At 44.7% G+C, this 27,966-nt stretch overlaps 1 protein-coding gene and 2 pseudogenes across 5 annotated transcripts; all 3 read right to left on the bottom strand.

The window, feature by feature from the left end:
* Positions 1-1,982: 1,982 nt before the first annotated feature.
* EEF1A1 (eukaryotic translation elongation factor 1 alpha 1) lies at positions 1,983-8,424 on the bottom strand. 4 transcript variants are annotated; one of them, XM_077998881.1, is made up of 8 exons: positions 7,945-8,424; positions 4,358-4,531; positions 3,824-4,003; positions 3,407-3,703; positions 3,173-3,323; positions 2,829-3,085; positions 2,497-2,731; positions 1,983-2,402 (listed from the first exon to the last, which is right to left on the bottom strand). In XM_077998881.1, the coding sequence occupies exons 2-8, from the start codon at positions 4,499-4,501 to the stop codon at positions 2,278-2,280; spliced, it is 1,389 nt and encodes a 462-aa protein (XP_077855007.1). In that variant the 5' UTR covers positions 4,502-4,531; positions 7,945-8,424; the 3' UTR covers positions 1,983-2,277. The 4 variants fall into 4 exon arrangements, with proteins under 4 accessions (XP_077855007.1, XP_077855008.1, XP_014992221.1 ...); XM_077998882.1 differs by lacking the exon at positions 7,945-8,424 and adding an exon at positions 5,998-6,614; XM_015136735.3 differs by lacking the exon at positions 7,945-8,424 and adding an exon at positions 4,840-5,510.
* Positions 8,425-10,833: 2,409 nt separating this feature from the next.
* Positions 10,834-13,019, bottom strand: LOC144340329 (thymosin beta-15A pseudogene; annotated as a pseudogene).
* A 6,193-nt stretch (positions 13,020-19,212) lies between these two features.
* LOC716052 (eukaryotic translation initiation factor 2 subunit 3-like) lies at positions 19,213-25,319 on the bottom strand (annotated as a pseudogene). The gene is made up of 2 exons (XR_013416317.1): positions 23,862-25,319; positions 19,213-23,565 (listed from the first exon to the last, which is right to left on the bottom strand). The product of XR_013416317.1 is annotated as a eukaryotic translation initiation factor 2 subunit 3-like (transcript).
* Between the last annotated feature and the right edge of the window lie 2,647 nt (positions 25,320-27,966).

Genomic DNA, 27,966 nt, shown 5'->3' with positions numbered 1-27,966 from the left:
CCCTGGTACATCTGAGATTTGAAAGGTAAGTATCAGTTTAACTGGGGAAGATACAGTACAGGAAGACCACTTGAGCCTAGGAGTTGGCCAGCCTGGGCAATTGGCAAAATACAAAAATTAGCCAGGTGTGGTGGCAAACACCTGTGGTCCCAGCTATTCAGGGAGGATCACTTGAGCCCAGAAGTCAGGGCTGCAGTTAGCCATGACTTCCATTCTAGCCAGGTCAAGAGTAAAACCCCGTCTAAACAAAAAGCGCCAAACACTAGCTTGAAATACTGTAGTTCTCACTTTTGAAATCCACTCCAAAAATTTTAACCAATTCCAACATAGTAACTGTCAAGAGAAATGCCACTTCATCTTAAAGCTTAAAAAAAATTCATTTACTGTAGCAAGCTAGTTTGCAATAAATACCAGCAGGTGGTGCTCAAGCCACAGTTGTCTAAGACACTGGATTTCACAGAGAAGTTAATCTCAGTATGCAAGTAAACTCTTTCCTGTTTCCAGTGGAACAATTTTTTCAGTTAAGTCTTGCTTCCTTGCACGTCAACAGAATTCTCCACTGGTAAATCTTACAGCTGTCAGCTGTCAATAGAGGGCGTCTACTGGCCACCTATTAAAGGCCTTACCTGTCTTTTCTACGGTCATCCAGCAAATCTTAGGCAATTTACTTTTGTAAACATGAAGATAGCAAAAAAACAAAAGAACAAAAATCTAATTTAGACTTGATACCTCAGAGAATTGGTTGATGGGAAGGCATTTTACCTAATTCAGACTTAGATGAGGGAAAAGGCTAACATTTCAAGTTACAAACTTGTCTATAGCCAATTCAAGTACCTTTGAACCTTGAGCAACACAAAGGCCTTGTCTCTCGTGCTGCTTTAACTCCTACTTAGCATGTCCTTATAGAACATATGTCCTGGCCGGGCATGGTGGCTCATGCCTGTAATTCCAGCACTTTAGGAGGCTGAGGCGGAGGGATCACTTAAGGTCGGAGTTTGAGATCCTGACCAACATGGAGAAACTTCATATCTACTAAAAACACAAAATTACAGGCACATGCCTGTAATCCCAGCTACTTGGGAGGCTGAAGCAGAATTGCTCTAACCTAGGAGGCAGAACTTGCAGTGATATTTCACCATTGCATTCCAGCCTGGGCAACAAGAACTCCATCTCAATAAAAAAAAACCATCACACAAACAAAAAGCATGTCCTTTAATTTGACCTATCCTCCAAACTTAACCAAAAATTTTCCTTATATAGCCGAAGATACCTTTAGATACTCTTCTACATCTGGGAGATCAGGCATAGTGGCTCATGCCTGTAATCCCAGCAGGAATATCATTAAGTTTTTCAAATGCACAAATGCTTAAGATTCAGGAGTAAGTGGGCTATCACTGACACCTGTTAAGCTTATGACCACTTCATTGCTAGTGACCAAGCAGACAAATTGCTAATCAAAGCATAAAAGGTATTAGACTCTGTAGGAGGAAAGAAACTTAAGATTAGGCTCTGTCCAATTTTATAGCTACTTCAAATTGCCATCTTTGTTAGCACCTTGTTCCTATTCTGAATAGCACTCAGTAAAACTTGTGAAACCAACTGGCATAAAGCTAACTCCACTGACTTTAATTTGGAAACTATTTCATGTTTCCAAAGATTCACTTAACATTGGTTTAACTACATTAAGCTTTCTATGCAACACAAGGACTCTATTACAGCATTTGGCCTTCCTTAGTGACAGGCCATCAGTAACATGCTGCATTTCTCTCCAATGTGGAAATCAAAGCAGCCCTCCCATAGCTTAGATTCCTTCCCCTTCCAAGTACGTGGGAGGAAAACAACCTTATCTCCACCTAGAAGTGTTAACTTGAGAACTACATTTTCATAAAGTTTCCACAAATTCATAAAACCAGAATTACATGTCTTTCTCCTAAGCGAGGTAAAACTTGAAAGTTTCAGTGTTGACCAAAGGAACACACAGGTTTCTCATTAAACTTTTTTAATGGGTCTCAAAATTCTGTGACAAATTTTTGGTCAAGTTGTTTCCATTAAAAAGTACTGATTTTAAAAACTAATAACTTAAAACTGCCACACGCAAAAAAGAAAACCAAAGTGGTCCACAAAACATTCTCCTTTCCTTCTGAAGGTTTTACGATGCATTGTTATCATTAACCAGTCTTTTACTACTAAACTTAAATGGCCAATTGAAACAAACAGTTCTGAGACCGTTCTTCCACCACTGATTAAGAGTGGGGTGGCAGGTATTAGGGATAATATTCATTTAGCCTTCTGAGCTTTCTGGGCAGACTTGGTGACCTTGCCAGCTCCAGCAGCCTTCTTGTCCACTGCTTTGATGACACCCACCGCAACTGTCTGCCTCATATCACGAACAGCAAAGCGACCTATTAAAAAAAAAATGTAGTATTACCAAAACTGTTCACAGTTTTATTTTTCATCTTTAACACAACTTATTTACGTTTAAGTAATCATCCTTACCCAAAGGTGGATAGTCTGAGAAGCTCTCAACACACATAGGCTTGCCAGGAACCATATCAACAATGGCAGCATCACCAGACTTCAAGAATTTAGGGCCATCTTCCAGTTTTTTACCAGAACGGCGATCAATCTTTTCCTTCAGCTCAGCAAACTTGCATGCAATGTGAGCTGTGTGGCAATCCAACACAGGGGCATAGCCAGCACTTATTTGGCCTGGATGGTTCAGGATAATCACCTTGGAAAAAAAGATTTGCGTTCAGTGTAAATCCAAAGTCTCAAATGACTTTAGCCTCTGCAATAAGGTAGGAACATGTTACTTTAAAAATTGTTACCTGAGCAGTGAAGCCAGCTGCTTCCATTGGTGGGTCGTTTTTGCTGTCACCAGCAACGTTGCCACGACGAACATCCTTGACAGACACATTCTTGACATTGAAGCCCACATTGTCCCCAGGAAGAGCTTCACTCAAAGCTTCATGGTGCATTTCGACAGATTTTACTTCAGTTGTAACGTTGACTGGAGCAAAGGTGACCACCATACCGGGTTTGAGAACACCAGTCTCCACTCGGCCAACAGGAACAGTACCAATACCTAAAAATATTTACAGCATACTAAATACCTATGAAGGAAGATAGTACTCTACCAACTCAAATTCAACTTTGTTGACACCCAACTTACCACCAATTTTGTAGACATCCTGGAGAGGCAGGCGCAAGGGCTTGTCAGTTGGACGAGTTGGTGGTAGGATGCAGTCCAGAGCCTCAAGCAGCGTGGTTCCACTGGCATTGCCATCCTTACGGGTGACCTTCCATCCCTTGAACCAAGGCATCTGAAACACAACCATGCCAATTTGTGTAAGCATGAAATCGCCATTCCCAGAGCTTTTTAACAACGGTCTTGAAAGCCACTTACGTTAGCACTTGGCTCCAGCATGTTGTCACCATTCCAACCAGAAATTGGCACAAATGCTACTGTGTCGGGGTTGTAGCCAATTTTCTTAATGTAAGTGCTGACTTCCTTAACAATTTCCTCGTATCTCTTCTGGCTGTAGGGTGGCTCAGTGGAATCCATTTTGTTAACACCAACAATTAGTTGTTTCACACCCAGTGTGTAAGCCAGAAGAGCATGCTCTCGGGTCTGCCCATTCTTGGAGATACCAGCTTCAAATTCACCAACACCAGCAGCAACAATCAGGACAGCACAGTCAGCCTTTAAAGAAAGCAAAGACATATCCCTGTCAACTCTCCAAAGGACAAAACCAATGCACAAGACAGGCATTTCAGGGAAAAAAAAAAAAAAAAACAACCTAGAATTATTAATCCCACCAACCTGAGATGTCCCTGTAATCATGTTTTTGATGAAGTCTCTGTGTCCTGGGGCATCAATGATAGTCACATAATACTTGCTGGTCTCAAATTTCCACAAGGAGATATCAATGGTGATACCACGTTCCCGCTCAGCTTTCAGTTTATCCAAGACCCAGGCATACTTGAAGGAGCCCTTTCCCATCTGTAAGGATTAAGAGTTGTTACTTGGTTACTAACACACAAACTCCAGCTTCAATTTCTTTGCCCCCAGCCCTTAATTGGCACATAGTTTCCACTTTACAACTGCAAGTCCTAAGCAATTTTAGTCACTTAGATAGGGTTACAGAAGCAACCAAAAAGCAAACTTTTTAAAGTAGGATCTTGACTATTAATATCCAAATCGAAACTACTCACTAGCAATACGGTTACAGAAGTAACCAAAAGCAAACTATTTTAATAAGTAGGGTCAGATCTAAACCACTCACTAGTTCTGGGGAAATCACTACCACTTAATGATTCTGCTGGTAAAACTCATTTTAGTTCATCTTTCCCATACCTCAGCAGCCTCCTTCTCAAATTTTTCAATGGTTCTTTTGTCGATGCCACCGCATTTGTAGATCAGATGGCCAGTAGTGGTGGACTTGCCCGAATCTACGTGTCCAATGACGACAATGTTGATATGAGTCTTTTCCTTTCCCATTTTGGCTTTTAGGGGTAGTTTTCACGACACCTGAAATGGGAGAAAAAAACTTTGAACCACTGTCTGAAGCTTGAGAATAAGCCAAGATCCAAATTCGAAAAGGGCAAATTCCAAGGAGAATTACATCGAGCGCCAAGCTGGCCTAACTCTTCAGTCTCCACCCACCAAGTGTGGGGAAACTCCACCGCACAAAACCCCTCCCCCAAACCTAAGGAAGACGTACTCCAAAAGCTCGGAGAACTAATCGAGGTGCCTGGACGGCGCCCGGTACTCCGTGGGGTCACATGAAGCGGCGACCGAGGAGGGAAAGGCCCTTTTCCTTTGTGTGGGTGACTCACCCGCCCGCTCTCCCGGGCGCCGCGTCCTCCATTTTGAGCTCCCTGCGGCAGGGCCGGGAAGCGGCCATCTTTCCGCTCACGCAACTGGTGCCGACCGGGCCAGGCTTGCCGACCAGGGCGGGGCGACACACCGCCGCGCGAGGCCCGGCACCAGAGCAGGACGGCCAGCTTGAGACTCCCCCCGTCCGACTCTCGGTGGCCGCGCTCGCAGGCCCCGCCTCGCCGAACATGTGCGCTGGGACGCACGAGCCCCGTCGCAGCCCGCGGCCCCCAAAACCCCAATATCAGTGTGCAGATCCTGGTCCGCATTTATAAGATTATCTCGCCAGGAAAAAGGCGTTGCAGCTGGTCATCAAAAATTTTAAATGGCTAGAAACTTAGTGAAAGCAGCGGGGCAGGCGCGAAGGTGCTACCAGATTCGCACGCGGCAGCCCCAGAGCCCAAGCCAGGCCTCGACTCAAGCACGAGGCGAAGGGACTCCTTAAGTGCAAGGCCTCGACCTCTCCCACCCACTTCCAACCCGAAGCTCGGGATCAAGAATCACGTACAGCGGCCAGGGGCGTGTAAGTAATAAAAGGCACGCGAGGGCCATAGCCCGTAAAGAGGCCAGGCCCGCAGGAGCCACACACAGTACTTACCTGTGTTCTGGCGGCAAACCCGTTGCGAAAAAGAACGTTCACAGCGACTACTGCACTTATATACGGTTCTCCCCCACCCTCGGGAAAAGGGCGGAGCCAGTACACGACATCACTTTCCCAGTTTACCCCGCGCCACCTTCTCTAGGCACCGGTTCAATTGCCGACCCCTCCCCCCAACTTCTCGGGGACTGTGGGCGATGTGCGCTCTGCCCACTGACGGGCACCGGAGCCTCACGCATGCTCTTCTCCACCTTGGTGATGACGAGAGCGGGCGTGTGAGGGGGCGGGAACGCAGCGATCTCTGGGTTCTAGGTTAGTGGGAGTTTAACGACGGTCCCTGGGATTCCCCAAGGCAGGGGCGAGTCCTTTTGTATGAATTACTCTCAGCTCCGGCCGGGGCGGGGGGGGAAGAGGAGGGGGAGGGGGAGGCGACGAGGTGGCGGCCTGGAAGGGACGTCCAGAATCTTTCCTCTACCATTGCTAGCTTAGCCCCAAAGGTTGTGTTGAGATTAGGGTGTACCTTCGCCCCCCAATCAGCCTCCTGTCCTCAGCCTTGCTATCTCGCTAGTCCGTGACAAATCCCTAGAGCGTCGTCTTCTGCCGGTCTCAGCCCAGCCCCGGGTTGGCTCCTCCTCCGCCCCGGCTTCCGCGCCCCTCCCGCGTGGCAAGGAGTACCAGGCCCGGGGACCCCGAGGGGCTTGGGGCGAAGGGTCTGGACTGGAGGACTCCTTAACGGCTCACGGACCTGCGAGAGGTTCGGCTCGATGGCCGTGAGCTCGACGAATCCGCTCCTGTGCTGGCCTCTTGGCTCCTTCCATTCAAAGCCAGCTGCTTTTATCAAAGCCCGTAACACGTCATCTCCCCCTGGTACTCCAGATGTCCAGGCTTTCAGTTTAGAATAGACTCAGTCCTACAGTTAGCTTTAGATCTAATTCTAGTTTTGTTACGCCAAAAAGTTCCTGCGAGTGTGTGTGTGCCTCATGGTACTTTTTAAATTAAAAGGTGTACAGTCATTTGATTGCAAACATAAGGAAGCTAAAAAGCTTTCAAATTCAGATTTTCCACGTGATCTCATGTAGAGACTAAGATCTACAGCATCAGCAAGTTTATCCACCCAGTTTCCTAACCCCAACACTTGCTATGAAGTCACAGCTTCTCCTATTTAAATAAGTGCCTATTATATTTAAATAAGTGCTTTCTTTTTCTGTCATCCTATAGATTGTAACTGCATTTTAGCATAAATCTAGGGCAAGATTGGATGAGCTTGGCCGTTTTGGATGGCTATCAAGACAGGCCTTGGGAAATGCTCCTCTGAGGAATGAAGAACGTTTATTTTTAATGAGCTAATTACTAGATCATTATGTTTCTTCTTCCAGCTGTAGAATATTACTGCCCAGCTTCTCGAACAAACTTATTTATTAACAAGTATTTGAGAACCTACTATGTGGCCAACGCTAAGTACTGTGGAGTTCCTTCTGGAGAGGAACCCACAATCAAATTGGAAGAGGAAAACAAGTTGGGAAGCAGTTAAAGGCAAACGCGTATGGTGCTTTCTTGGTTTTTGTATCTTTGTAGTATAAAGTTTTCCTAGTCCATTCGGTTTTCACAGTCCACTTTTTTTTCCTTCTTTTTTTTTTTTCCGGATGGAGTCCTACTCTGTTGCCCAGGCTGGGGTGCAGTGGCGCGATCTCGGCTCACTGCAAGTTCTGCCTCCCAGGTTCAAGCTATTCTCCTGCCTCAGTCTCCGGAGTAGCTGGGGCTACAAGCGCGCCCCACAAATTTTTGTATTTTTAGAAGAGACGGAGTTTCACCATGTTGGCCAGGCTGGTCTCGAACTGCTGACCTCAAGTGATCCACCCGCCTCAGTCTCCCATAGTGCTGGGATTACAGGCGTGAGCCACGGCGCCCAGCCACAGTCAAAAGTTTTTCCTCAAGCCCCTGTGATTGCGGATAATAGTAAACGCTTTATAAATACCTTACAGAGAATGTTTTTTAAAATATCACGCAAGGAATGGCAAAATTACATGAATCCTTGATTTATACCTTAGTAACCTATTGCGCAACACCGACTGGGTGTTCTGAGTATTGCGATAGTGGCTTGCGATAGAGACTTTCATTAGGTGAAGGGAGATCTCAATTCTTGCGTTTAAGAACCAACACTGGACCGGGCGCCGTGGCTCAATGCCTATAATACCAGCACCTTGGGAGGCCAAGGCGGACGTATAACTTGAGGCCAGGAGTTCGAGACCAGCCTGGTCAACATGGTGAAACCCTGTCTCTACTAAAAATACAAAATTAGCCGGGCGTGGTGGCGCATGCCTGTAATCCCAGCTGCTCGGGAGGCTGAGGCAGGAGAATCGCTTGAGCCCGGGAAGCGGAGGTTGCAGTGAGCCAAGATCACGCAATTGCACTCCATCCTGGGTGACGGAGTGAGACCTTGTCTCAAAACAAAACAAAAAACCAATACCTTTGAGCCCATCGGAGCCGTATTATTGTGCGTTGGGGTAGTCGCTGGCCACGAGCATTTTCTCAGGGCAGAGATCACATATCTGCTCTCAGTCCGGCAGGGGTGGGCCGGAAGCTGGAGAGGGACTGGAACGCCGGTCCCGGGGAAGCCCCGCGCTCACCCGGCGCGCCCGGCTTCCTAGGGAGGGAGGCTGGGGCGGCAAGGCGGGCGCGGGTGGTCCTTGCGCCGCGCCAGCTCGCCAGGCCACATCGCTGGCGTTTCTCCAGCGCTGGGTCACCTGCGGGCCGGCGGGGTCCCGCGGCGAACAGCTGAGCGGTATGGATCCGCCACTCGAGCCTCCCCAGCGTCAGGTCGCCAGGGTCCGCCCTGTCTCTCCCCCCACCTTGAGGTCGCTTTTCTTCCGCCTTCTGACTGCGGAAGGAAAGGCCAGGGAGGAGGCAGAAAACCTCACGTGGCTCGGGGTGAGGGTCGGTTTTTGTCACCGTGAGCTGGCCTCTAAAAAACTTTTTAAGTCTCAAGTCTTTTTTTTCCTTCTTATTTTAAATCCCTTTTTCCCCAGACCCTATGTTTTCAACATAATCATAACGGATTCCCCGCACCGTACGGGAGATCCATTATGCTTTTTACTGTCTTAAATGTTAAAGCGGTAACAGTAATGATGTTGAGGCTCGTAAATATGTTTTGGGGTTATAATCTAAGGTGATATTTGTTGAAGGTTTTTCCTTTTTTTTTTTTTTTTTTTTTTTGGAGATGGGGTCTTGCTCTGTCGCCCAGGCTGGAATGCAGTGGCGCGATCTCGGCTCACTGCAAGCTCCCCTTCCCGGGTTCACGCCATTCTCCTGCCTCAGCCTCCCGAGTAGCTGGGACTACAGGCGCCCGCCACCACGCCCGGCTAATTTTTTGTATTTTTAGTAGAGACGGGGTTTCACCGTGTTAGCCAGGACGGTCTCGCTTGCTCATAACCATTTAGAGTGACAAACTTAAAATACATTGTAAGTAAACATCTACATGACCCCTTTTAGGAAGAAAAACAATTATTTCAGTTATTTACATAGTAATAAGGCAAACAAGAATCCTTCTTTGAGGTACATAATTGTGATTCACTGAGCTTTCAATATAGTCTAATCACTCTGCTATTAGTCTAATTTAAAGCAGCCTTAAGTAGTTACATTTTGCCATGGCTTGCCACGTGAAAATGATTTTTAAATCTTTTTATCTGCTGTATCTACCGCTGAAGAAAAGATGATAGCCAGGTGTGATGGCTCACGCCTGTAATCCCAGCACTTTGGGAGGCTGAGGCAGGTGGATCACCTGAGGTAAGAGTTCGAGACCAGGCTGGCTAACATGGTGAGACTCCCGTCTCTACTAAAAATACAAAAATTAACCAGGCATGGTGGTGTGCACCTGTAATCACAGCTACATGGGCGGCTGAGGCAGGAGAATCGCTTGAACCCGGGAGGAGGAGGTTGCAGTGAGCAGAAATCGTGCCACTGCACTCTAGCCTGGGTAACAAAGTAAGACTCCATCTCAGAAAAACACTATATATATGTGTGTGTGTATACACATATATATATATATATTTAAAGGGGTATTTTAGAATATGATTAAGCCAAGGAACTACTTGGACTGAGAATCCAAATAAAATGGTGTTTTAGTGTGACAGGCACTGTTCTAGTATTTGCAATATTTATTGTAATCCTACCACCCACATGGTATAGATGGAGCAGCAATGGGCAACAGACAGTTTATGCATAATAAGCAAATATAGACATATATTCTTTTTAAAAATTTTACCTTCTTTTTGCACAAAATGGTAAAATACAATATGCCACCTTGCTTTTTTCACCTAATACAGCTTGGTGATCTTTTTTCGTGGATACCTTAGGGCCCAGCAGATCAGGATTGGAACCAGGGTAATCTGATCAGAGAGCTGGTCCTAACCCTTACCAGCAGGTCAAGGCAGCCTGGTATAATGAAAATATCAGTGGCATCAGTGTCAGAAAATTAGGGATTTAGTCCTCATTCTTCTGCTTAGACCTGTGACAGCCCAGCAGTTCTGAGTACATCTGTGAAATGGGTCGCCTCTTTGTTCCTACTTAACACCTATGTCACAGTTCTAATATGCAATGACATGAAAAAACATGGGGGCTTTTTATTAGTACAAAAGACAGTGTTTCTATAGGCTTTCTGGAGAATGCCTGTCCTTAATTAGTATGCCTGTGACACCAACTTGAGTCAGTAGAGAAAATAAACTCATTGGTATCTTTGTAATTGTAAGCATTTTTACATAGGTAATACATGTACATGGTAAGAAATTATACAGAGGTTATACAATGAAATATTACTCTCATTTTAGCAGTTTAAAGAAAGTCTGAAGACTACTCCAGGAAAATTGAGGAAACTAAAGCTATTTCTACTACTGCTCTCATAATTGCAAAGCCAGTGCCTACCATGATAAGTGCTGTCTTACTTGGTATGAGGCAATGATTTTCTTCTCTAACTATTATTTTTAGTAAGTATATTATTTTATTGCTACATTAGAAATAAAAATAAACTGTGAGAAGCTGCAAAAGCATGCAACTTCATGAAGATTATGAAGCAGGCCGGGCGCAGTGGCTCAAGCCTGTAATCCCAGCACTTTGGGAGGCCGAGACAGGCGGATCACGAGGTCAGGAGATCGAGACCATCCTGGCTAACACGGTGAAACCCCGTCTCTACTAAAAAAATACAAAAAACTAGCTGGGCGAGGTGGCAGGCGCCTGTGTCCCAGCTACTTGGGAGGCTGAGGCAGGAGAATGGCGTGAACCCGGGAAGGGGAGCTTGCAGTGAGCCCAGATCGCGCCACTGCCCTCCAGCCTGGGTGACAGAGCGAGACTCTGTCTCAAAAAAAAAAAAAAAAAAAAAAAAGATTATGAAGCAATGGAGACACTCATAGAGGGTTAAAATTGGCTTTTCCTGTAGGAGGTGCAAAGACTATACATATTGGCCGGGCACGGTGGCTCAGGCCGGGCGCGGTGGCTCAAGCCTGTAATCCCAGCACTTTGGGAGGCCGAGGCGGGTGGATCACGAGGTCAGGAGATCGAGACTATCCTGGCTAACATGGTGAAACCCCGTCTCTACTAAAAATACAAAAAACTAGCCGGGGGTGGTGGTGGGCGCCTGTAGTCTCAGCTACTTGGGAGGCTGAGGCGGGAGAATGGCGTGAACCCGGGAGGCGGAGCTTGCAGTGAGCCGAGATCACGCCACTGCACTCCAGCCTGGGAGACACAGCGAGACTCCGTCTCAAAAAAAAAAAAAAAAAAAAAAAAAAAAAGACTATACATACACAGGTCATCAATGGTTAGATTATTGGCAGCATCTGCCATGTGGAATTTATGCACCAATGGGAAGATTTTTGGTGTTTTGCTTTGTTTTGTTTTGTTTTGAGATGGAGTCTTGTTCTGTCACCCAGGCTGGAGTACAGTGGCATGATCTTGGCTCACTACAACCTCTGCCTCCCGGGTTCAGGTGATTCACCTGCCTCAGACTTCCGAGTAGCTGGGATTACAGGCGTGTGCCACCATGCCTGATTCATTTTTGTTTGTTTGTTTGTTTGTTTGAGACGGAGTCTCACTCTGTCACCCAGGCTGGAGTGCAGTGTCCCAATCTCAGCTCACTGCAACCTCTGCCTCTCGGGTTCAAGTGATTCTCCTGCCTCAGGCTCCCGAGTAGCTGTGACTATAGGCACGTGCCACCACACCTGGCTAATTTTTGTATTTTTAGTAGAGACAGGGCTTAGCCATGTTAGCCAGGGTGGTCTCGACCTCCTGACTTCAGGTGATCCACACACCTCAGCCTCCCAAAGATTACAGGCATGAGCCACCATACCCAGCCCCCATTATATGATGTTTGAACACCCTCTTTCTCCTGCTGGATAGTTTCCTTGGAAGAAAGAGTATTTTTTTCTCCAGTGTTAGTTTTCTTCAATTTTGACCTATCAAACTTCACTTCTGACAAGTAATGGGTTTATCACTCATCTTAATTAAAAGAAAGCCTGAAGGCTTGAAGACTCGTGAAAGGCTGGGCTGAGACCATATTGCTCACTCTGGACCAGATTAGGGTTCCTGAGCAGAGCCCAGCAGTTGTAAGGCCAGTAGCAGGGCCCCCTCACTCAGTATTCATTTGTGAATCCATATTTTATAAATAATATCAATTTTCCGTATTTCTTTGTCTTCATAGGTGATATAGTTAATAGAGCACTTGACTAAGAGACAAGCTGGAATATATTCGTAGCCCCACATAATTTCTTTATCAGAGTGATCTTGAATAAATCACACTTGAGCTCATTATTTCTTTTTTTTATTTTTATTTTTTGAGATGGAGTCTCGCACTGTCACCCAGGCTGGAACGCAGTGGTGCCATCTCTGGTCACTGCAACCTCTGCTTCCTGAGTTCCAGTGATTCTTGTCTCAACCTCCCAAGCCGCTGGGATTACAAGCGCCCACCACCACACCCGGCTAATTTTTTTTTGTATTTTTTTGTATTTTTAGTAGAGACGAGGTTTCACTATGTTGGCCAGGCTGGTCTTGAACTCCTGACCTCAGGATGCCCTCCTCGGCCTCCCAAATTGCTGGGATTACAGGCATGAGCCACCGCACCTGGCCTGAGCTCATTATTTCATAGTAAAATAATCTAACATCTATTTCATAGAACTGATCATAAAGATTAAATAAGATAATGGACCAGATGATGCAAACCATTTTTACAAATGTCAGAGCTCATTATACTTAGAAAATAATCATTAGCGCTTTTGTTTTATTTATTTATTTTTTTGAAAGTCTTGTTTTGTCGCCCAGGCTGGAGTGCAGTGGCATGATCTTGGCTCACTGCAACCTCTGCCTCCCAGGTTCAAACAATTCTCTTGCCTCAGCCTCCGGAGTAGCTGGGATGATGAGCACACGCCACCATGCCTGGCTAATTTTTGTATTTTTAGTAGAGACGGAGTTTCGCCATGTTGGCCAGGCTGTTCTCAAACTCCTGACCTCAGAAAATCTGCCCGCTTTGGCCTCCCAAAGTGCTGGGATTACAGGCGTGAGCCACCGCGCCCAGTCAACTCTTTTAAAAAGCAAGAATCTGGCTGGGTGCGGTGGCTCACGCCTGTAATCCCAGCTCTCAGGGAGGCAGAGGCGGGAGGATAGCTTGAGCCTGGAAGTTTGAGACCTACCTGGGCAATATAGTGAGACCCCGTTCTCCACAAAAAAGGAAGAAAAGAAAAAAAAGAAAAAAAAAAAGGCAAAAACCTGTTTAAAATGTAGAGAAATTTACTCTACAAATATTTCAATTTCATTTAAGCATTAGAACTATAGATTCACCAATCTATACAGGTGTTATACACATATGTGACCATGTGTGTGTTCTGTAAGTGGCAAGGACTTTTGAATTATGACATTCAATTTATGTTGGTGCTGGGCATGGCAGCTTGTGCCACTAAGTCCAGCTACTCAGGAGGCTGAGGTGGGAGGATTGCTTAAGGCCAGCAGTTTCAGGCTGCAGTGAAATATGATTATTGCCATCTGGGCAACAGAGTGAGACCCTCATGTCTGAAAGAAAAAGATGATGGTAATTGCACAGGACTTCTGAAGTCAGTCTTTATTCATCTATCTATCAAACATTTATTGAGCATCTGTTCTGTGCCAGGCACTGAGCTAGGCACTAGGAGACAGAAAACAATCTCTGCTGCGTAGCGTATGTGGCAGAGCCCTGGAGATGTAGGGGAAGGAAGACAAATAGTAAACAGGTAACTCCAGGAGAGCGTGAGTCCTGGAACCAAGTATGCCTAGGGTGCTTTTGAGCACTCAGGACAGATCCAGACTCAGGGAGGGGATGAGGACAGCAGCAGGCAAAGCTTCCCAGAGGGCAGAGAGCCTTACCTGGGTTTGGAGGACAGCAGCAGGGAAACCTTCTCAAAGGACAGAAAGTCTCACTTGGGGTTGGTATGAACTGTGGGCATAAGCCGGTGAAAGTAGGCTATGAAGGTGGGAGGCTACAGAGGTGACTGCTCTAGGAAAGAAAGTGGGAGGAAGAGTTTACTCCTACAAGACAGTAACAGCAAGATAGATCTGTCTGGGGGCATCCACCAAGGCCTTCAAGGAGCCTGTGAAGAACGCTGAGTCTCTGGAAACAGACCAGCCTGGATCCAAGTCTTGCATCCACCACTTGCTGAACATGTGGCTCTGGGCAAGGTATTTGGTCTGTTTAAGTTTCAGATCCTGTGTCTGTAGAAAGGAGATAATAATAACTATTCCGTAAGATTGCTGTGGAAAATTAGATAAGAAAAGTATTTCAAGTGCTGAGCAAGATTTCTTTGCACCAAGTTAGAATAGCAATTTGCAGGAAGTTTTTTGTTTGTTCTTTTTTGTTTGTTTCAATCCATTGTGTTAATTACATATTACTTTAAGAGCAAAGAAGCTCTGAAGTTAGAACATTTTCACTCATATCTCTGTTGGCTCGACCACAACCAGAGGTAGAATGTTTAGATGTTTAGCATTTACCTCACTGATTTAACCACTGAATTACCTCAGTGATTTAATATCACTGGCCTCAGTTTTCATATCTATAAAGTGATGATAATAATAAATAATATCTACCCCATAGGCTCGTGGTAGGGATTAAATGAGACAATCAATATAAAATACTACTTAACCCAGTGCTGGACACGTAGTAAGCATTCAGTAAATTTTAATTGTTCTTTGATTGATATGTTATTTAATTTTTTGTTATTTGAGATTCCTCATTAACTAGCATCTTATTATAGAATGAACTTTCTTTACAAAGAAAATGCCATAATGATCTTGCCTTGAGCTCTGTGTTTAATATTCCTGCATTTTAGGTTTCCTTATTAATTTTCCTATAACCTGCATTTTCAGAATCTTAAAGATGCTGTTCGCTGGGCATGGTGGCTCATGCCTTTAATCCCAGAACTTTGGGAGGCTGAGGCAGGCAGATCAGTTGAGTCCAGGAGTTCAAGACCAGCCTGGGTGACATGGTTAAACTCTGTCTTTCCTTTTTATCTTTTTTTTTTGGAGACGGAATCTAGCTCTGTCGCCCAGGCTGGAATGCAGTAGCGTGACCTCGGCTCACTGCAGCCTCTACCTCCTGGGTTCAAGCAATTCTCCTGCCTCAGCCTCCCAAGTAGCTGGGACTAGAGGCGTGCACCACCGAGCCCAGTTAATTATTTTTGTACTTTTAGTAGAGACGGGGTTTCACTATGTTGGCCAGGATGGTCTTGATCTCCTGACCTCGTGATCCGCCCACCTCAGCCGCCCAAAGTCCTGGGATTACAGACGTGAGCCACCACACCGGCCTATTCTATTTTTTTAAAAAAGAAAAAAAAGATGCTGTTTTAGTTCACTTGGGCTGCTATTACAAAATACCTTAGACTAGGTAACTTATAAACAACAGAAATTTGTTACAGTTCTGGAGCCTGGGAAGTTCAAGATCAACGCACTAGCAGATTCTGTGTCTGGTGAGGGCTTGCTCTCTGCTTCAAAGATTGTGCCTTTCAGTTGCATTACCACATGGCAGAAAAGTCAAGGGGATACCCTCAGACTCAGGCTTCTTTAATACAGGCATTTATTAAAGGATAGAGCTCTCATGACTTAATCACTTCCCAAAAGCCCTACCTCTTACTACTATCATACCTATTACATTCCAACTTATGAATTTTGGAGGGACATCAACATTCAGACCATAGCAGATACCATGGCTTTTGTTTTTGTTTTTGAGACAGAGTCTTGCTCTGTCACCCAGGCAGGAGTGCAGTGGTGCAATCTTGGCTCACTGCAATCTCCTTCTCCCAGGTTCAAGCAATTCTCCTGTCTCAGCTTCCCTAGTAGCTGGGACTGCAGGCATGTGCCATCACACCCAGCCCTGGTTTGTTTTTTTGAGACAGAGTTTTATTCTGTCACCAAGGCTGGAGTGCAATGACACAATCATAGCTTATTGCAACCTTGACCTCCCGAGCTTCAAGCAATCCTCCCACCTCAGCCCCCAAGAGTAGCCCGGACTATAGGCATGTGCCAACACACCTGGCTAATTTTTAAATTTTTTGTATAGATGGGCTCTCCCTCTGTTGCCCAGGCTTATCTCAAACCGCTAGGCTCAAGCTATCCTCTGGCCTCCGCCTCCCAAAGTGCAAGGATTACAAGTGTGAACCATAAAGCCTGGCCAGATGTCATCTCCCTCCCTCCCTCCCTCCCTCCCTCCCTTCCTTCCTTCCTTCTTTCCTTCCAGAGTTTCACTCTTGTTGCCTGGGCTGGAGTGCAATGCTGCAATCTTGGCTTACTGCAACCTCTGCCTTCTGAGTTCAAGTGATTCTCCTGCCTCAGCCTCCCGAGAAGCTGGGATTACAAGCATGTACCACCATGCCTGGCTAATTTTTGTATTTTCAGTAGAAACAGGGTTTCTCCATGTTGGTCAGTCTGGTCTCGAACTCCCAACCTCGGGTGATCTGCCTGCCTCTGCCTCCCAAAGTGCTGGGATTACAGGTGTGAGCCACCGCGCCCAACGATGTCATGTTTTAAATAATTGTGGATGAGGCAGGAGGATTGCTTGAAGTCAAGAGTTCAAGACCAGCCTGGGCAACAAAGTGAGCGCACATCTCTACAAAAAAGTTTTAAAAATTCGCTGGGCATGGTGGCACACACTGTGATCTCAGCTACTTAGGAAGTTGAGGCTGTAGGATTGCTTGAGCCCAGAAGTTCAAGGCTGCAGTGAACTATGTACCATTACACTCCAGCCTAGGCAACACAGTGAGACACTACCTCTAAAATGATAAAACATGTAAAAATACCAGCCTGGCCAACATGGCAAAACCCCATCTCTAATAAAGATACAAAAATTAGCTGGGCACGCTGGTGCACGCCTGTAATCTCAGCTACTCGGGAGGCTGAGGCAAGAGAATTGCTTCAACCTGGGAGGCGGAAGTTGAGGTGAGCCAAGATTGCACCACTGAATTCCAGCCTGGATGACAGAGGGAGACCATGTCTCAAAAAAAAAAAAAAGTAAAAATAAATAAATTATTATGAACATTATGGAGTTAGAAATATTAAGGAAAACAAGCTTGTTTAAAAAAAAAAAGTAGGATTTTTTTTTTTTTTTTTTTTTTTTTTAATGGAGTCTCACTGTGTTGCTCAGGCTGGAGTGCAATGGTACAACCTCAGCACACTGCAACCTCTGCCTCCTAGGTTTAAGCGATTCTCCTGCCTCAAGCCTCTCAAGTAGCTGGGACTACAGGTGCCCACCACCATGCCTGGCTAATTTTTTTTTGGTATTTTTGGTAGAGACAGGGTTTTGCCATGTTGGCCGGGCTGGTCTCGAACTCCTGACCTCAGGTGATCTGCCCACCTCAGCCTCCCAAAGTGCTGGGATTACAGGCATGAGCCACTGCGCCCGGCCAAAATCCTAGGATTTTTAAAAGAGGAAAAGCAGCATAAACAATCACTTCTAATTCTAAAATCCTGTCATGTCTTTTCAAAGATTAAATCTTCTTTATTCTTTTTAATTTTTTTCTTTTAAAATATAGTATCTCTTGTATTGTTGCTATGTCATCGCCTTTGTTTATCTAGTACCATCTGCTTCTGCTATATCTATTGGCAAGCTGTTCTTGCTGCAAAAGGAACTTCGCAGATTTAGTTTTAAAAAACGCCCAACCATTTCATATGTCACACACTCATCAATGAAAAGGGAAAACCAGGTCTCAATAACTAGAAAACCACTATGGTAAACTCTTAGATCATCTTCTTTTTTTTTATTTTTATTTTTTTTCTCAAAATGAAGAAAGAATCTGGAAGAAGCCATCACGTGAATACAAACTGTTGACAATTCTCTCCATTAATTTTTTGTTGTTGTTGTTTTGAGTCAAAGGTTTTACTCTTGTTGCCCAGGCTGGACTGCAATGGCATGATCTTGGCTCACTGCAACTTCTGCCTCCTAGCTTGAAACGATTCTCCTGCCTCAGCCTCCTGAGCAGCTGTGATTACAGGTGCCTGCCACCACCCCCAGCTAATTTTTTATATTTTTAGTAGAGACAAGGTTTCACCATGTTGGCCAGGCTGGTCTCAAACTCCTGACCTTCAGGTGATTCACCCACCTTGGTCTCCCAAAGTGCTGGGATTACAGGCGTGAGCCACCATACCCGGCCTCTCCATTAATTTGTATATCTGCCACCTGGGGACCCACTGTAAAATAACTAGTACTGTTCTTTTATGGATAGTACTGTATTATTTTCACACCTGATTTCATTAATTCCAGTTAACGTATACCAACCTTTGTGCTCAAGATCTAGAACGCTAAACTCTTCACTTTGGAAAACAGTTTAATCTCCATGTAGTGAAAACCACTAATTTTACAGGTGAGAAAGTGTGGGAATGACTGAGCGATTTGCCCAGTGCTCATGTGGCTAAAGATCAAGCCTGCCCACCTTCTGACTTCCATTTTTTGCTTTTAGTGAGTAAAGCAGTAGGGATTAAAAGTGTATGTTCTAGAGCCCGACTAGCTGGGTTCCAAACCCAGCTCTTAATATTTAATAGCTATGTGACCTGAGGCATATTAAACTCTTTAAGTCTTAGCTTCTTTATTTGCAAAATGAGGATATTCCTTATTTATAAAATTATGACAATTAAATAAGTTAATATACATATTCTAAATTATTTACATTGTCTAAGTATTAACTATCATGTTTTGTTCATTATTCTACCTTCAGGACCTAAAACAGTACCTGCACAATGACTGTTTGCTAAATGAATAATTGAATGGATAAAGGGTTAGCTGCCTCCCTATGCCATTGTTGACTAGTTGACTCAAAAAAAATTTTTGTAATATATATTTTTGTGGAAGGATGGTTCTCACTGTCAGAAATCAATAGGTTAGTTTGAGTTGCAGAAGGTAAGTGAAACCTTTAGGTAGGATTACTTTCAAGATTTTTGATCTACATTAATATGTTATGGAGAAATAATATGGCTGAACATGTCCCAAATTTAGTGAAGGATAGATTCAACACAATGAATGAAAACCAAGCAAGATAGTAAGACTTCGTTTAGGCACATTGTAGTCATCAGTTGGACTAGTGAAAACTAAAGATTAAGAAAAAAACTTGGTTGGGCTTGGTGCCTCATACCTGTAATCCTAGCACCTTCGGAGGCCGAGGCAGGAGGGGATTGCTTGAGCCCAGGAGTTCAAGACCAGCCTCAGCAACAAAGTGAGACCTTATTTCTACAAAAAATTAACTGGGCATGGTGGTATGCACTTGTGGTCCCAGCTAGTTGGGGAGCCAAGGTGGGAGGATCACTTGAGCCCTGGAGGTTGAGGCTATAGTGAGCCATGATTGCAACACTGCACTCCAGCCTGGGTGACAGAGCAAGACACTGTTTCAAAAACAAAAACAAAAACAAACAACACAACAAAAAACTCCTTTTGGAGGGCAGTGGCCAAGTCTGTAAATGCCACTCCAGGAATGGGAGCTGTTATATTCCTTCCTCTTCCACTTTCCATTGCAACCAATAAAGATGGTTTGTAACATTAAAAAAAGAAGGAAGAAAGGAAGGGAGGAAGCAAGAGAGGGAGGGAAAGGAAAGAAAAAGAAAAAAACTGAAAGTTCTCAGAGAAAAACACATTACATACAAGGGATACATTACATACATGGGAGCAATGGTTGACCGCTTCTCATTAGAAACAGGGAAGCTAGGAGGTAAATGAACAACATCTTAAAGTACTGAAGGAAAAGACAAAATCTGTCAACCCAGAACTCTGTATCTGGTGAAACTATCCTTCACAAATGAAGACAATAAAATCACAATGCGATACCACTACACACCCACTAAAGTAGCTAAAATTTAAAAAAGACTAACAATACCATCTCTTGGCAAGCAATTAGGAGTCTTATACAGCTGGTGAGAATGTAAAATGGTACAATCTTTCAGGAAAACAGTTTAGCAGTTTCTAAAAAAGTTAAACATACATCTACCATATGACCATCCATTCCACTTTCAAGTGTTTACCCAAGAGAAATGAAAGCATATATCCAAACAAAGAATTGGGCCAAAATGTTCATAGCAGCTTCATTTGTAATCACAAACATGGAAACGACCCAAATGTCCATCAACAGGTGAATGGAAAACAAATGGCGGTATATCCATATACTAGAAAACTACTTAGCAATAAAGACAAATGAACTATTGATACATCCAAAAACATGAATGACTTTCTTTTTTTTTTTTTTTTTTTTGAGACGAAGTCTCACGCTGTTGCCCAGGCTGGAGTGCAGTGGCGCGATCTCGGCTCACTGCAAGCTCCGCCTCCTGGGTTCCCGCCATTCTCCTGCCTCAGCCTCCTGAGTAGCTGGGACTACAGGCGCCCGCCACCGCGCCCGACTAATTTTTTGTATTTTTAGTAGAGACGGGGTTTCACTGTGGTCTCGATCTCCTGACCTTGTGATCCGCCCGCCTCGGCCTCCCAAAGTGCTGGGATTACAGGCTTGAGCCACCGCGCCCGGCCAATGACTTTCAAAATAATTGTGCTGGGCAGGACATGGTGGCTCCTGCCTGTAAATTCCAGCACTTCAGAAGCCCGAGGTGGGAGGACTGCTTGAGGCCAGGCATTTGAGACCAGCCTGGACAATATAGCAAGACCCCCATCTCTATTTAAAAATTTAAAAAAAATGATTGGGCATGGCGACTCATGCCTGTAATCCCAGCGCTTTGGGAGGCTGAGGTGGGCAGATCACCTGAGGTCAGGAGTTCAAGACCAGCCTGGACAACATGGTGAAACCCTATCTCTACTAAAAATACAAAAATTAGCCAGGTGTGGTGGCTGGCGCCTGTAGTCCCAGCTACTCGGGAGGCTGAGGCAGGAGAATCTCTTGAACCTGGGAGACAGGTTGTAGTGAGCTGAGATCGCACCATTGTACTCCAGCCTAGCAACAGAGCAAGACTCCGTTTCAAAAAAAAAAAAAAAAAAAAGAAGGTCCCCTGTTATTTTCCATTATAGCGTCTTCTTTGTTTCCTTCTAAACACTTACCACAACATGTAATTATCTTATTCATTTGACTATTATTTCAGCTTTGTCTCCTCTACTAGAATTGAAATTCCAAAGCAAGGATCTTTCCTTACTTTTTGTTTAACCATGGTATTCAGTGTGTGGTGCATAGTAGATGTTCAGTAGACATCTGTTGAATGAATGAATAGAGAGGGAATCTGGGAGTGCAGTCTGCTTCTCCTCAGATATATTTATTTCACTGACATTGTCTTCAGTTTTAACTATGAAAACCTGCCTTTGGGTATTAAAAATCATTCTATAGTTCATATGTTTTCCAGCCGTCTTCCTAATGTGCCTTGGTCTTTTTCTAGTTTGGACTTGCACTATGTTTTCTTGCTTGTGTTTTTTTTTTTTTTTTTGTAGCCCAGGCTGGAGTGCAGTGGTGCAATCTTGGCTCACTGCAACCTCTGCCTCCCGGGTTCAAGCAATTCTCCTGCCTCAACCTCCTGAGTAGCTGGGATTACAGGCGTGCGCCACTACGCCTGGCTAAATTTTGCATTTTTGGTAGAGATGGGGTTTCATCGTGTTAGTCAGGCTGGTCTCGAACTCCTGACCTCAAATGATCTACCCGCCTCGGCCTCCCAAAGTGCTGGGATTACAGGTGTGAGCCACCCCAACTGGCTGACTTGCTTGCCCTCTCTCTCTCTCTCTTTCTTTTCTTTTCTTTCTTTCAAAGAAACGGTCTTATTCTGTCGCTTAGGCTACAGTGCAGTAGCATGATCATAGCTCACTATAACCTCTGACTCCTGGGCTTGAGGGATTCGCCTGCCTTAGCCTCCTAAGTAGCTGGGATTACAGGCCCACACCACCACACCTAGCTACTTGCTTAATTTATTTTTTTATTTTTTTATTTTTTTTTGCTTTCTAACATCTTTTACTTCTTGACCTTTCGAAACATCCAAAAATTAGTCATATTATAATCTGTGTCACAATCTTAACAGTTAAGAAAAAACATAAAATGAAGGCCTAGAAAAATCTTTATTACTCATCTAGAATTATTTGGTATAACAGTATTTTCCAATGGAGGAAGACTATTGGATTTCAGGCATAAAACAATGCAGAAAAAAATCTCAAGGCATCATAGGGAGAGGGAGATAACTTCTGACTCTGGTTTCCCATGCTTCAGGCCAGAAAGAGCAAGGGGAGAAAAATATCTGTCCATGGGAACAAGTAATCATGCTTTAAAGGACAATTTCATTCGAACCCATTCATTTCCTTTTCATGCAAAATTTCAAAGATAAAGCAACATAAAATATGGGGCCAAAGAAAAGGGAGAAGGTCTTCAAGGAGAATTTGTGCCTTTAAGTTTTTACTGGTACAACAGTCCATCAGCCTGGAGGTACTCAAAGACGAATCATGAAAAAGAAAAAAAACTTTATTTCAAGCAGGTTCAGTGATATATGTGTGTGCTACAGCAAAGGCTGGTTGTGGCAAAGTTTCATTTCAAACTGTATGATGTGGGCTGGGGAAGGTGGCTCACGCCTGTAATCCCAGCACTTTGTGAGGCCAAGGTGGGCTGATTACCCTGAGGTCAAGAGAGACTGGCCTGGCCAACATGCCAAAACCCCGTCTCTACTAACAATACAAAAATTAGCTAGATGTGGTGGCGCGCACCTGTAATCTCAGCTACTAGGGAAGGTGAGGCAGGAGAATCGCTTGAACCCGGGAGGCGGAGGTTGCGGATCACGCCACTGCACTCCAGCCTGGGTGACAGAGCCAGACTCAAAAACAAAAGAAAATAAAACAAACCAAAATACCAAAACTGCCTGATGCATAATTTTGACATTATGTGGGAATGCTTAACTTCTGCCAAAATGTAGATTCAATCCAACATTATTAATTGTAGTCCCTAAGTTTTCATAACTAAAAAAAAGAGAATAACCTTACAGTTACCTACTAAGGTAATGAACTGTGAAATCAATTCCCCAATATTGCTTTGAAAATAAACCCCTTGGTTGTTATGAGAAACTCCAACTTCCAACTCCATCCGAATGTATTATTTAACCGGTATTCTTCAGTCATCATCTACTGTTGGCTTGATTGTCACTCTTCTTCTTATCTGACCCCAACCAATTAAATGCCAGTGTTTTTCAACTCTTCTGCTAAGGGCAATTTTTTCTCCTATCTCTGTGCACACTGGATTGGTCAAAACAATTTTACACAAATCGGCCTTGACAAGTCTAACTCTCCCTCCTGTCGACAGGGATCCTATGTTCACCATGAACACTTCATTCTTAGACAGCTTTTGAACCTTTGCTGCCTTCTTGTCTCCTTCAGTGCGTACACCTAGAAGCCGTCTAAGCAGGAAATAGGAAATTTCCAATTCTGTGAATATCTCAGGTAAAGCTCTGACTGCACCAAGTACTTGCCCCACCATTCTGTCAGCCCGGCACAAAGTGGGGTCAATTTTTGTTCCAACTCCAATAAGACTGCCTGGAGCAGCATATTGCAGATCATGATGCTCTGCAAAAAGTGATACAATTTTGGAAAAGATTGGTTTACACATGAGTTTTCCCTCACTATTTTTGGAAACAATACCAGGTCTTCTATCTCCTGGCCCACCTTTTTTTTTTTGAGACGGAGTCTCGCTGTGTTGCCCAGGCTGGAGTGCAGTGGCGCCATCCTGGCTCACTGCAAGCCCTGCCTCCTGGGTTCACACCATTCTCCTGCCTCAGCCTCCGAGTAGCTGGGACTACAGGCTCCCGCCACCTTGCCTGACTAGTTTTTTGTATTTTTAGTAGAGACGGGGTTTCACCATGTTAGCCAGGATGGTCTCGATCTCCTGACCTCGTGATCCACCTGCCTCGGCCTCCCAAAGTGCTGGGATTACAGGCTTGAGCCACCGCGCCCGGCCTGGCCCACCTTTAATACTCCTTTTAGTATACTACCACCAGCTACACCTCCCTTAAGGTCATCAACTTCACAGCCAGGTTTGTTGACATCAAAAGATCTAATAACAATAAGCCGGGGCTCTGAAGTAAAGTCTCTTGGGGATACTGGAATTTTCTTTACTATGTACTCACAAACAACTTCAATATTGTATTTCAGCTGAGCCGAAATTGGCATAATGGGAGCTCCCTCTGCTACTGTACCTTGGACAAATGCAAAGGATCTGTTTGTGTTGTTCTTTAGCCTGACTTTCTTTTACCAAATCAATTTTATTTTGTAGAATCAAAATATGCTTCAGTTTCATGATCTCTATAGCAGCCAGGTGTTCAGACGTCTGAGGCTGAGGACAAGATCCGTTACTAGCTATCAACAGAAGAGCTGCATCCATCACTGCTGCACCATTCAGCATAGTAGCCATCAAAATATCGTGGCCAGGACAGTCAACAAAGGAAACATGTCTGACTGATTTGAAGTTCCCTTTTGTCCCTGCAATGTCTGTAGGAAACTCATCAGGTATACTGCTCCCACAAGATCTATAACATTCTGGCTGAGGGCAACTTGGGTCATCAAGTTTATAAATCTTAGCATTAGCATATCCAAGCTTGATTGTAATATTTCTTTCTAGTTCATTTTTGAACCTGATGGAGTGAACTCCAGAAATAGCTTTGACGACTGTGGATTTCCTATGAGCTACATGACCCATTGTACCCATATTAATTGTGGCTTGTCTGCTGATAACTTTGTGTGAAAGTAGCGTCAACTTGGTAACATCCAACGTGGTGAGATCCTGATGCGAAAGACGTGGCTGCCCCAGAGTCACTCCAGCTTCTTCACCCGCCATGTTGCCGGAAGAGCTACTTGCTTGATTTTTTAAAGTTTGCCTAGGAGTGAGGGTTTCACCCAGGCCCTGGTAGAGGCAGGGAACATCCTTAAACATCGTTGCCTTGCTGTCTACTTAGCAAATAAAGAATGACATTTTCATGTGGCCTAATCAGAAGAGTTGGTCACACTTATAACTAGGACTGGCTTACAGAGAAGTAGGGGATGGTAAGGGCTGAAGGAACTCATTGAGAACAGAGATATGCCTCTGTTTCTTTATCATCCAACCATCAATCCATCCCCTCTTTCAGTAATTATAGTGTACTGATCTCAGACCCAGACAAGAACCATTCTACATGTTTTATACTTATTAACTAATTTAATTCTTACAGTTACTATAAGGGTAAATACTGTTAATATCCCCAGTTTATAAATGAGAAAACATATGGCCGGGAATAGCGGCTGACACCTGTAACCCCAGCACTTTGGGAGGCCAAGGTGGGTGGATCACCTAAGGTCAGGAGTTGGAGACTAGCCTGGCCAACATGGTGAAAACCCATCTTTATTAAAAAAAAAAAAAAAAAAAAAAAGGCCAGACGCGGTGGCTCACGCCTGTAATCCCAGCACTTGGGGAGGCCGAGGCGGGTGGATCACGAGGTCAAGAAATCGAGACCATCCTGGCTAACATAGTGAAACCCCGTCTCTACTAAAAATACAAAAAAATTAGCCGGGCCTGGCGGCGGGCGCCTGTAGTCCCAGCTACTTGGGAGGCTGAAGCAGGAGAATGGCATGAACCCGGGAGGCGGAGCTTGCAGTCAGCCGAGATCGTGCCATTGCACTCCAGCCTGCATGACAGAGCGAGACTCTGCCTCAAAAAAACCCAACCAACCAACCAAACAAATAAAAAATAGCTGGGCGTGGTGGCGGGTGCCTGTAATCCCAGCTACTCGAGAGGCTGAGCAGGAGAATTGCTTGAACCCGGAGGCGGAGGTTGCAGTGAGCTGAGATTGTGCCATGGCACTCCAGCCTGGGAGACAAGAGCGAGACTCCGCTTAAAAAAAAATAATAAAATTAAATAAATGAGAAACCTGATAAGCACCTATTAAGCATTATTGTTCAGTGGACTTTGAGAATGATCAGATAATCGTTATTGAGTCAGATAATGCAGTTTACAAAAAAAGCTATAATAGGGGTTCACGCCGGTAATCCCAGCACTTTGGGAGGCCAAGGCAGGCAGATCACAAGGTCAGGAGTTGGAGAACAGCTTGGCCAATATGGTGAAACCCTGTCTCTACTGAAAATACAAAAATTAGCTGGGCGTGGTGATGGGTGCCTGTAGTTCCAGCTACTCAGGAGGCTGAGGCAGGAGAATTGCTTTAACCTGGGAGGCAGAGTTGCAGTGAGCCGAGATCGCGCCACTGCACTCCAGCCGGGGTGACAGAGCAAAACTCCGCCTCAAAAAACAAACAAACAAACAAAAAAGCTATGATAATTTTCCAAATCATTTTTGAAAAGTAATGATGATAGAACGGTAGTTAAGCAAAATTACATATACTGTTTTAGGATTATGGAAAGTGTTGTTACCATATAAATTATACATTTTAGGATGAAGTCAGTGCTAAACAGGAGAAATAAAGTGCTGTGGCTGCAGGAAGGACACTGGGGGAATGGAAAGAACACAGTACTGGGTTTGGAGAGACTTGGCACTGAATCAGGTCTCTGTTCCTCACGAGTTCTGTGATCTTGGGCAAAGTGCATTAGCTTAAGTTTCTACAATTCTGAGTAAGAGTAATGAAGCCTCTGGAGGTCTTGTGAATTCCCCACATTGAGCTGTGCCCTTATCTGTGCTTTCCCGTCACTGTCTGCAATGTCTTGCATATCATTTGCCACATGGAAAGTACCTTTATTTTTTATTCTATTTATTTATTTTTGAGACAGTGTCTTACTCTGTCGCCCAGACTGGAGTGCAGTGGTGTGATCTTGGCTCACTGCAACCTCTGCCTCCCAGGTTCAAGTGATTCTCCTGCCTCAGCCTCCAGATTAGCTGGGACCACAGGTGCCTGCCACCACGCCCAGCTAATTGTTGTATTTTTTAGTAGAGGCGGGGTTTCACCATGTTGGCCAGGCTGGTCTTGAACTCCCGACCTTAAATGATCCAACCACCTTGACCTCTCACAGTTCTGAGATTACAAGCATGAGCCCCCGTGCCTGGCCAGAAAGTACCTTTTTAAAAAATTAACTTTATTTATTTATTTATTTATTTATTTGGGACAGGGTGTCCCCCTGTGGCCCAGTCTGGAGTGCAGTGACACTATCATGGCTCACTGCAGCCTGAAATTTCTGGGTTCAAGTGATACTCCTTCCTCAGCCTCCTGAGTAGCTGGGACCACAGGCACATACCACCATGCCTGGCTAATTTTTTATTTTTTGTAGAGATGGGGGTCTCATTATGTTGCCCAGGCTAGCCTCGAATTCCTGGGTTCCAGCGATCTTCCCATCTCAGCCTCCCAAAGTGTTGGGATTAGAGGTGTGGGCCACCATGCCCACTACAAGCATGAATAAGCCACAATGCCCACTTGTCTTAGTTTGTAAATATACATGCATTGTAGTGAATATTTGATAATTGTCTCCTTTGCCCCTTGCCCCATAGGCCTCAAGAAAGCAAAGACCAGGTAGATAATGGTTCACCACTAGATTACACCTGGGGAATCCTCACAGAGAATATGGGTCTTGAAAGATGTCAAGAGGCTGGACATGGTGGCTCACACCTGTAATCCCAGCACTTTAGGAGGCTGAGGCGGGTGGATCACCTGAGCTCGGGAGCTCAACACCAGCCTGACCAACATGGAGAAACCCTGTCTCTACTAAAAATACAAAATACAAAATTAGCCGGGTGTGGTAGCAGGTACCTGTAATCCCAGTTACTCGGGAGGCTGAGGCAGGAGAATCACTTGAACCTGGGAGGCAGAGGTTGTGGTGAGCCCAGATCACACCTCTTCACTTCAGCCTGGGTGAAAGAGGGAGACCACCTCAGAAAAAAAAACAACCAAACAAAAAAAAACACACAACAATGTGAATTCATGGTTTGTTTAAGGAAAACTCATGTTTTAGGAAAAGTCATGTGTGGTTCTAGAACAGTGATTCTCAAACCAAGAGTGATTTCATTCCCCCTGTCCCCACCCGCTCCCCTGGGACAATTGACAATGTCTAGAAACATTTCTTTCTTCTTTTTTTTTTTTTTTT

This window comes from Macaca mulatta, chromosome 4 (genome assembly GCF_049350105.2).
Source record: "Macaca mulatta isolate MMU2019108-1 chromosome 4, T2T-MMU8v2.0, whole genome shotgun sequence".
Taxonomy (NCBI): Eukaryota; Metazoa; Chordata; class Mammalia; order Primates; family Cercopithecidae; genus Macaca; species Macaca mulatta.
This window is presented reverse-complemented; position numbering and strand designations above follow the sequence as displayed.

What these genes read in the sequence shown, in the direction of transcription:
- EEF1A1 (XM_077998881.1), bottom strand. Translation starts at nt 4,501, where the DNA reads ATGGGAAAGGAAAAGACTCATATCAACATTGTCGTCATTGGACACGTA. An exon ending in GGATGTCTACAAAATTGGTG is followed by an intron (nt 3,086 to 3,172) that starts GTAAGTTGGGTG and finishes AAATATTTTTAG; the next exon opens with GTATTGGTACTGTTCCTGTT. An exon ending in CAGCTGGCTTCACTGCTCAG is followed by an intron (nt 2,732 to 2,828) that starts GTAACAATTTTT and finishes TTTTTTTCCAAG; the next exon opens with GTGATTATCCTGAACCATCC.